The sequence below is a fragment of the Ochotona princeps genome, chromosome 22 (genome assembly GCF_030435755.1).
Source record: "Ochotona princeps isolate mOchPri1 chromosome 22, mOchPri1.hap1, whole genome shotgun sequence".
NCBI lineage: Eukaryota > Metazoa > Chordata > Mammalia > Lagomorpha > Ochotonidae > Ochotona > Ochotona princeps.
Window position 1 is genome coordinate 18,831,528 of NC_080853.1, and position 10,415 is coordinate 18,841,942.

General features: G+C 50.6%; 1 protein-coding gene across 2 annotated transcripts in view; it reads right to left on the reverse strand.

Moving 5' to 3' along the window:
• The window catches only part of EFCAB8 (EF-hand calcium binding domain 8), a 41,565-nt gene extending 34,931 nt beyond the window's left edge, over positions 1-6,634 (reverse strand). For both annotated transcript variants that reach the window (XM_058679719.1, XM_058679718.1), the window contains exons 1-5: positions 6,479-6,634; positions 4,226-4,277; positions 2,920-3,103; positions 1,946-2,064; positions 783-886 (exon numbers count right to left, since the gene is read on the reverse strand). In XM_058679719.1, the coding sequence (XP_058535702.1) occupies positions 783-886; positions 1,946-2,064; positions 2,920-3,103; positions 4,226-4,277; positions 6,479-6,561 (542 nt within the window). In that variant the 5' untranslated portion in view covers positions 6,562-6,634. The remainder of the gene's footprint in view (positions 1-782; positions 887-1,945; positions 2,065-2,919; positions 3,104-4,225; positions 4,278-6,478) is intronic.
• Between the last annotated feature and the right edge of the window lie 3,781 nt (positions 6,635-10,415).

Genomic DNA, 10,415 nt, shown 5'->3' on the forward strand with positions numbered 1-10,415 from the left:
CCACCCTCCCTGATGTTGGCCTTCACAAAACCTTCATAAGAAGCAGTTCAGCCCGAAACAGGTTCCCGGGATAGCAACAACTAACATTAAATAAGCTCACATGGCCTTCCTCTACTGTGACTTGCCTTCTGTAGCAGGGGCCCCAGTTGATGACTCCAATGTGGGTAGTAGCAGGAGGTAGCTTTCCTCCCCTTTAAGACCAAGGTATAAGGCGTGCAGCAGACAGAGGGGCCACAGGAGAGGGGCGTAGGTGGGGGTCAGGTAGCAGTTGGCAGAGAGAGAGAGCCACCAAACTCCACCAGCAACCAAAGGAGCTCCCAGGGCCAGCCACCCTGCTTCACTCTTGTCACCCCAAAGTCCTACATGTACATATGTAAATGTTCTACATCATTGAAGGTGACACTGCCAGCCCCACAGGGCCTCGGCCATGGGAAGGAGTGCAGTGTACCCGGGACAGTGACTAAGAGGGCCCAAACACAACACTACCACTTCCTGTCCGCTGACCCAGGACCAGCCATCTGCCCTCTGAGGCTTGCTGTCTCCATCTGCAGAATGAGGTCAAATCACCTGCCGTCTCCTCCAAACGCCTACAGGGTCATGAGGCTGAATGAGCATGGGGAGGTGAAGCATCAGAACTGAGGCCAGACCCTGTGAGTCTGCACCAGCAGGGAGTGGCCCACGGGCTTAAGGAGATCTGCTGCAAGGCCCAGCACTTGTTCAGCGACACACTGCGTCCTCCCATACCTCCTACCCCACTCCAGGTCCAAGAGGATGCTCCTTACAAGGGGATGACGGTCATGGGCAGGTGGAAGCGCAGGCGGTACTGGCTCTTCCTCATCTCCTCCTGGCCCCGAAACTCACGCATCATGTAATCCACGTACTTTTGCTGTCTCGCGGGGAAAAAAAGGCAAAGGTGGGAAGGTGCTAGCAAAGCAGTCCATCATTCAGCTTTAGGGACCCGGGACCCAGCCCTGCCAGGATACACACAGCAGGAAGTTAGAATAGGGGGCAGAGCTGAGACTCGGGCCCCAGGCAATCTGACATGGGATGGGGCTCTCTTAACTGTTACACCCACTGCCTTCCTTGGTGTAAAAAATTTTGAAACCTATGCCTTCAGGGATCTACAAAAAGTTCAAGGAAAATGTGTATTATGGAAAAACTACGCATGGATTTCTAAAATTTTTTTGTACCAGAACAAATTTATCTTTTAAGCTTATTAATTTTCTGTGAACTTTCTGAAGTCCCCTCTCATATGTCAACAAGTGAGGAGGTATGAGCGGCAGACATGGGGCCCCTGAAGCAGTCCTTGGCTTTGATACTGGCTCTGTTGCTAACTATTTCTCTGGGATCCTGGAACCAATGTCCTAACTTCTGAATGCCTCCGTTTCCCAACTTATCAAGAGTAGGGAAATCATCACACCTGTCCCCAAGGGATTCTTTTAAGTAAACCCACACATGACATGCTTAGCGCATTGCATGAACAGAAATTCTAGCTATTGGCATCACAATGACGTCAGTGCGCAATGCTGTTCCCTGCCCATTACTTTTTTCCCCCTGCCCATTTCCGTAGGCTTGAATGCCCCAGGTGCTCATTGCAGGACATTTAGAATCAGAAACAGCAAAACCATTCTTATCACCATGCTAGGAAACTCCGGCACTTTGGGGATGCCTGTTCCTAAGTGGACCATTAAGGGTCATGGGACAGACATAGCAACAGCTCCAATGTCCAAAACCAGACAAGCAGCCACAATGCAGGAGAGCCCTGGCTGCTCGCCACTGCACTCAGAAAGTCTCCTGCAGGGACCCTTGTCATACACTATCCTGCACCCCAGGAAGCGACACAGCAGCAATGAGACCGGGTCAGGGATTGCTCCGAGACAGCAGCACCCCCGGGACACTTCCCGACAATGGGACTGTCCCCACCATCAGCCTGTCCTCTGCTCACCCAGGTGACGAAGCCATTACAGTCGGTGTCCACCTTCATAAACAACGCCTCCAGCATGTCGTTGGATGCACTGCTCAGAACCTTCCTCATGGTCTTAATGAAAGCTTCCAAGTCCATGACTTCCATGAGAGACAAAGAAACAGCCATTCAGCCGCTCCACCCATAAGCATCTGGCCGCTGAGGGGCACAGGCAGCAGAGTGGATTTCCCAGGTGCTTCGGGCTGCTGCCTGCCTCAGTCAGCTGGACCAGAGCAAGGGAGGCAGAGGGAGGTGATGTGGTAGCCTCTGGAAGCTGCCCTCTTAGCAACCCTGCTGACACAGTCCCTCAGACCCATCTACCCTGCCCTACTCACCTCCAGCACCCATCTTCCACCCAAGCCTAGACCCAATTCCTGACATTTCTGTCTTACTTATCTTTTGTCTCTTATTTGTTCAAAATTCAATCACCTTCCAAAACAGTGGCTGAACATGGGTTCTCTAACAGTGGGGGGAGGGGAGGAAGGGAAGAGTGAAGGGGGACACACTTGAAAAGACTGGATACAGAGCCCGGGGCGTGGCCTAGCAGCTAAAATTCTCGCCTTGAACATGCCGTGGGATCCCATATGGGTGCCGGTTCTAATCCCAGCAGCCCCACTCCCCATCCAGCTCCCTGCTTGTTACTTGAGAAAGCAGTCAAGGACAGCCCAAGACCTTGTGACCCTGCACCCATGTGGGAGACTCAGAAGAGGTTCCTGGCTTTGGTTTGGTGCCACCTTAGCCACTGCAGCCATTTAGGGAGTGAACTAATAGACAAAAGATCTCTGTCTCTCCCTCTTGCAGCTCTTTCAAATAAAATAAACAAATCTTTAATAATAAAGTTTTAAAGGAGTCACTAACTGCAGAAGTGCTTGTCCAGTCTCAGCCCCCACACAGCCCACATGCTGAGTTCTACCGTAGGCCCAAGGTAATAGACTGAGCCTACAGGGCAGCTTTACCTCCAGCCTTGTTGAGACCTGCCTCAAATATTTTCTCCACCTTGGCCAATGGCATCTCAGCAAACAGGTGAGACCCATGCTGGGCCTCAGGCACCGGATTAAAGGTGACAGATGACGTCAAGGAGCCAGGAGCCTCCTTCTCCTCCTCAAATATATGTAACGTAGATGACTGGAACCAATCTGACTACAAGAACCAGGGACAGAGCGGGTTAATAAACAGAACCACATATTTTTAGCACACTTATCTAAGCTCTTTGAAAGTGAGTCTTAATCTTTTTGGGTCCTAGCAAGTCAAGAAAAATCCAGACTCCTTCTCAGCTGCACAACTGAAGTTTAGCAAGGCCCTCCCTCCTAAGGCAGCTCTGTATGGCTCTTCCATTCAAGTGAGTACGTCCTACCTTCATTTTCCACAATTTGACCTGGTTCTGACCAACCCAGACATCTCACCTGGATCACGCACATCCTCATCTGTTTCTCTCCCAAACTCCTCACAACCAACACCAAAGCTCACACAGACCTGATCCCCAGTCCCCCAGTCTAGGGCTCCCCTTGAACTCCCTTCTTCTACTCAGCCTCCAGATCACTGAAGCACTGCTTCTCACTGGCCCCTACCTGTGTCATTAGCACAATGCTTCAGGTCACTAAAGGCTACCTCCCGAGGAGCCCCTGTGGGTAGTTAGATGCCTCCTGAATGGCAAACAGGCAGTGCTGCTCACTGAGATGCAGATAGGGACCTCCAGGGAATAAGAGGAGTTTAATCTCAAAAGCCCAAAGGCAGGCTAGGCACTTGGTCTAGCAGTGGCTACAGCGATGTCATTGCACACTGCAGTGACAGGGCTGGACACTCAGCTTCAGCTCCATCTCCATCTTCCTGCTAGCACAGATGCTGGGAGATAGTGGTGATGGCTCAAGTCACTGGTTCCGGTCACTCTCGTGGGAAACCGGGACTGAATTTCTGGCTCCCAGTTCTGGCCCAGTCCGTTGCGGATACTTGGGGGAGTGAAGCTCTCTCCCTCTTCTCATCTTTGTTCAACCTAACAAACAATACATATCTGGCTGAATAATTCACTATCACAACTTCGCTGGACTGCAGATTGGAAGCCTCCGGGGCAGTGGGACACTGGCTCACGCAGGGCTTTTGAAGCAAACAACAGCCTGAAGTCATCTATTTATGTCTAGGTTTGCAACTGCTGGGGTGGGAACCCACAAGACTCCAATGCTAACTACCACTGGACTCCTATGATAACGAGTAATGTCTCAGTGACTCCAGAACATTCTCTGCCTTTATCAACTTGAATTGTCTTACCTTTCGAGATTCAAGGCTCCCTTGTATGTCCACAGAAGACAGCACTTGTGACCTAGAACAGGGAATCACAGTGGCTTTATCTTCAGGCTTTATAAGGACCATGTGCAAGGCTGGCTGCACCAGCTCTCAAGTCCCAGGAAGGCAGGGTTCAAGGTCAGGGTCATGTAAAGCACCTCTTTTTCCCAGATACTTCTCCAGGATCAGAGATGGGGCAGGACAGAACCCCACGTCCCCCAGTGCTCTTGGAGAAAGGACATTTTCAGGAGCAAGGCCAGAACTGCTTACAGTAGCAAGTGGTAAGCTCTGCTCCGGGCACACTTCTGCTGGGCCAGCAACATCCCTCATGAAGATGAAGTCAGCATTCTGCTGGAATTCCCAGAGCCCATCCATCTCACCCACAAGTTCTACCAGGAGTCAACAGCAATCAAGAAAGTGCTCAAGGAGGGTCGAACAGCCAGGAAAGAGACAACCAAGCTGAGCACAACCAAGGACCAAATGAGCCAGCTTGGGCTCTGGGGACACAGAAGGGAGGGAGGAATAGTGACAAAGAAAGAGTGGAAATAAAAACCAGAAGCAGAATGTGTAATCTTAAGTGCCTGGCCAGGAAGTCAGAAGAGGATGGAACGCAATTTTGAAAATTCATCAGCACGGGCCCGGCGGCATGGCCTAGCGGCTAAAGTCCTCGCCTTGAAAGCCCCGGGATCCCATATGGGCACCGGTTCTAATCCCGGCAGCTCCACTTCCCATCCAGCTCCCTGCTTGTGGCCTGGGAAAGCAGTTGAGGACGACCCAATGCATTGGGGCACTGCACCCGTGTGGGAGACCCGGAAGAGGTTCCTGGCTCCTGGCTTCAGATGGGTGCAGCACCGGCAGTTGTGGCCACTTGGGGAATGAATCATCAGACGGAAGATCTTACTTACTCTGTCTCTCCTCCTCTCTGCACATCTGCCTTTTCAATAAAACAAATAAATCTTTTTTTAAAAAGTCAATGTGTTAGAAAGTTTACAACTAATCAATTTGGGGCATGGCACAATGGCTCAATGGCTAAATCCTCACCTTGCATCCACTGGGATCCCATATGGGAGCCAATTTGTGTTCCAGCTGCTCCATTTCCCAACCAGCTCACTTCCCATCCAGCTCCCTGCTTGTGACCTAGCAATGGCCCAAAGCCTTGGCCCAAAGCATGAGAGACCCAGGGGAGGCTCCTAGCTCCTGGCTTTGTGGCCATTTAGGGAGTAAATCAGCAGATGGAAGATCTTTCTCTGTCTGTCCTTCTCTCTATAAATCTGATCTGCATTTCAATAAAAATAAATCTTTAAAAAAAGTCAATTTGGGTAAAAGGGAGTTCTCTGCACTGTTACCACTATTTAGTACTTTTAAAATTTCTATGTATTTGAGAGGCAGAAAGTCAGCACGTTAAGAGCCAGCTCTGCTGGCCGAAACCAGGTCTCCCACACACGTGGCAGGAAGCCAGCTACTTGGGCCATCACCACTGCCTCCCAGGATCTGCACTAGCAGGAATCTGTATTCAGAAGCGGGAGCTGGGTATCAAACTAAGGACTCCACCTAAGGACACAGGCATCTTATGTGCCCACCCCCTTGTATTTTTTAATCAAACTAAGGACTCCACCTAAGGACACAGGCATCTTATGTGCCCACCCCCTTGTATTTTTTAATCACCCCCTTGTATTTTTTGTTTTGTAACAGAAATGGATCTTCAATTAAAAGAGAACAAGCTACTCTGTTTACACTCCTGGGCTGAGGCAAAGCAGCGAATGGAATAAAATACTGGTTGCTGGCAACAGAAGCTATTCAAAAGAACGGGACAAGAGTTAGAGACTCAGGGCAGGGAGCAAAGAAATTCATTTCTCCAAGACTCTGAGCAAAGAAAAGTGAGACGGAGATTTCAATTTATAACAAAAGAACAGGTGGGATCAGAAGTCAAATACAATGGCCTCAACCTACACCCTAAAGTTCTTTCATCCACAGCTGATTGGAGGGGAGGGACATGAAGAAGTGTGCAAGTTGGAAGCAAGGGTGAGACCAGAGGGGAATAACTGGCTTGTTGCACCACTGATCTAAAGAACTTGTAGGGGCAGATGAATAAAAGCTAAACACATTTAAAGTTAGCCCCAGAAACAGGTAGCAGATCATCTGAAGTTTCCATCCAGTTTTTGTTCTCAAGCAAGTGAACCCTGAGGTGGGAGGTGCTACACTTTTGGAAGATGACTTGAACCCCAAATCCTCACTCACCTTGACCCAATTTGATCTGCCCAGTTAACAATGCTGGATGACCCAAAGCTCCCAGCTTTTGAGCCCTGCTTCATCTGAGCCATCTTGGCAGCTGTCTCCAGATCCAAAATCGCTCCTCTGTGAAGTCACTGTGGAACTCAGGAGGCTTCCACCTGCCTGAGGCCAACAGGTCACGCTAGAACTCGGGGTGAGAATTCCATACAAAGAACAGAAGTGGAGTAGTGTTAGTATCCAACCTGCACACCACCGCCACACAGCCATTTCTCACCCAATCTGAGACACCTTTCTACTGGTGAAACTGAATATAGACAAGGGACCGCACAAACAGCCAGAGCACACAGGTGAACCAAAGGATCCCTAGGACAACTACGGGCACAGACAATCCAGCTCCTAGACACTGTCGGAAATGTCAGGGAGCCCCATGGCAAAGCACCACACTCACACCAAACTGGCTCCCACAGCTGAGGCCGCGAAAGGCACAGTGGATCTCTAACCCAACTTCTGTGCGAGTTCCAATGCTTTGGGGGGTTAGGAGGGGAGAAGGGAAGATCACAGCACTGTGTATCAGAAGGGGGTCACAAGTGGGAGAGCCACTAACTTGGGATAGGCCTGGGGTGGATATAGCCATAGCACAACAATTGCCCATAGCACAGAACAAGATGAGGTGCAAGAAGATAAATCTCTAGGGGTGAGTTCCACCAATGACATGCATGCCAGCTTTTTTTAGATTTTTTAGATTTACTTTTATCGAAAGGCAAATTTATAGAGATAAGCAGAGACACAGAATAAGATTTTCCATCCACTTGTTCATTCCTCAAGTGGCCACAACAGCCCGAGCTAATGGTCTCCCACATGGATGCAGAGTCCCAAGGCTTTAGGACATCCTCTATTGCTTTCCTAGGTCACAGGTAGAAAGATGGATGGGAAGTGGAGCAGCTGAAACATGAACCGACACCCATATGGCATCCTGGTGAATGCAAGGTGAGGATTTAGCCACTAGGCCATTGTGCCGGGGCCATGCATGCCAGCAATTGGTCCAAGCCTGGGGATCAGGAAGGCTGGGCAAAGTAGCTCCAACTGTTGGCAAATGTGTAGGTTGATTTTGAAAGGGGGGAGACCAGGCAGGGCCGAGCAATTCTCAGCTCACTGGTAAGTGCAGAAACCAGACTGCAGCACAGGTCACGTCAGGCTAGAATGTCACATCTACTGGTTTGCATGAGCCACAGATGGGAGCAGACTGAGAACCTGCCAGCAAAAGTTGTGACTGGGGGCAGGCTGGGTCAGGCTAGACTACAGCATCCAAAAACAAAGACCAAGACAGGTGAGGGACTATGCCAAGTTGGGTCAGAGTTACCACTGGCACTGGCACAGTATCTATACCTGGGAACAGGCTTGGCTGGGGAGCAAAGGGGATGCCCTGGCTGGATTGTGGTTCCCACTGGTAAGTGCGAGAGCCGGAGTGGGGGCTGGGATCTGGTCTGGACATGGATGCAGTCTGTCAGCACAAGTAGAGACTGGGACTATACTGGGGTACACCAGACTGGGATAGGCTCCAGCACCCAATGGTGCTCACGAGAACCAGAGTGGGTGTAGGATGGGCTAGGCTAAGTCTCTGCCCCCGCTAAACCATGTGTGAGCTGTGTTTGGGTACAGACCAGGCTTGACTGGGCTGTAACACGTAACAGTAAGAACCAGAATGGGTGAAGGCCAGTCAGGACAGGCCACTGTTTCTGCTAGAACAGGAAGAAGACTAAGTAGGGCTGGCCCATAAACCCATTGATGGTCGTGAGATCTGGGATTGAAAGAGGTTCTGATGGAGGAGCTTGGGGAACTCCTCTATTGGCACATAGCCCCTGCAGGTGAGCCCAAGAACCGCAATAGGGAGCATCCCAGACCAGACTAAATAATGATACCCACCAGCATACATTTGGTGCAGGTCAGGGTCAGACCAGGTTGGGCCAGTTCATATCACCCACACACAAATCGAAGCACCAAAATGGAGTGTGGATCAGGCTGGGTTGGGCCACAACACAAACCAGTTCACATGAGGGCCAGGATCAGGGGTCAGCTGGGCTGAGCTAGACTGTAGTTCCCACCAGTGTGAGCTGGAATTGGGAGTGGGCTGGGCCCAGCCAGGCTACAGCACCCACTGGCAAATGCTAAGGCAAGGTGGACCGTGCCAGACTGGGCCATAGCACCCAACCAGCATACGTGAGACCCAGCGGGAGGGGGCAAACCCAATAGGAGGGCTGCTAAGGGATCCCATGTTGGACCACGGCTGAGCGTTAAGAGCTGGGATGGGAACAGACTGGGCCAGGCAGGGATACAACACCTGTTGTCCTGCATGCAGACTGGATCAGGCTTGCAAGCCAGGCTGGGTTGATTAATCCTTCTGGTGCATACATAAGCCAGAGTGGTTGGGCTTTGCTGCAGCATCAGCTAACAGACGCTGGCACAGGGGGCAAATTCTGTCAAGCTAACCTGCAGAACCACCTGGAGAGTGCAAGGTCCAGTAGGGAAACAGTGGGCATCTCCCTCCTGGGTTGCCACTCCGACTGGTGAGCGTGAGAACCAGGACTGGGGCAGGCACAGCCAAACAGAGTGGCACCCACCAGCACGTGTGTCGGTTGGATAGTGAGGCTGGCTAGGTTGAACTAGGCTACAATGCCCATTGTCATGTATGAGAGCTGAATGGGACGTGAGACAGACTGGACCAGTCTGCTGTACATACTGGCAAACACGGGAACCAGGGTAGAGGGTGGGCCTCATGAGGGTTATTGTAGGTCACTCCAACTAGGTTGTAGCTCCCACTGGTGTACATGAGGGCCAAGTGTCTTCTTTGTGTAGAAGACAGAAATGACCCAACAGTTGCAACCACTTACATATGAATAAGCTGACTGGGATGATGGACTGTGCCAGACCCTGTATTGGCAAGCACACACAAGAATCAGGTCTGGGATCACCTCAGTCAAGGTTCTCTGGGAATCCCCAAACTGAATTGCTAGATTCAGAACCCCAACCATGGAGAGAATTGCAGGTTCCATGGTCTGACCATGTAGTGCATTAGTCAAAGCTGGGCCTCCTCAGTGGCTTAGAGCAGTGGACAGCATAACCAGGTGCACATGAAGGACATGGCAGTACACTGGAGTCTGCACAAGACATGTGGTACGACAGAGGACAGAACAAATTGATCAACTACCCTAGCCAAGTGTTCGCAAGGAATACCTGGGCAAACGGAGACTCTAAGGTGGACTATGTCAACCAGTGGATTCTGGAGAAATTTCATCGTGCTTGTAGCGGCAAGATTGGTAATGATTCAGACCTGTGGAACTATCAAAACCTCTTGAGCAGGACCCTCGGAGCATGCCTCACCTCAGGGACACTGGGGTGGTTCAGGCTCTAGGCTGTCCTCCATCTCAGGGTGCAGAGTCTTTGGGGAGGCTGGGAGTGGCTTCTCCCCTTACCTTCCCGCTTCCCCCAGATACAGGAAGGAAAAAAAGAAAATGCAGAAACAATGGTCTCATCCACCTTCCTGTAGCCCTTGACCCTTATCAACTATGTAAAAATCATCAAAAATTAAGCATAAAAGATATCCAGGCAAGTAATTTCTTCATGAGGAACCTGTTGTTACACACAGGTAGCGACCACCAAACAGAATACTTTTTTTTTTAAGATTTATTTTTTATTGGAAATGCAGATATACAGAGAAGAGGAAAGAGAGAAAGATCTTACGTCTGAAGATCCACTCCCCAAGTGGCCTCAACAGCCAGAGCTGGGCTGATCCGAAACCAGAAGCCAGGAGCTTCTTCCGGATCTCCCATGAGGGTGCAGGGACCCAAGGCTCTGGGCCAGGCCATCCTCTACTGCTTTCCCAAGATACAAGCAAAGAGCTGGAGGTAAAGTGGAGCAACCAGGACATGAACTGGCACCTACGTGA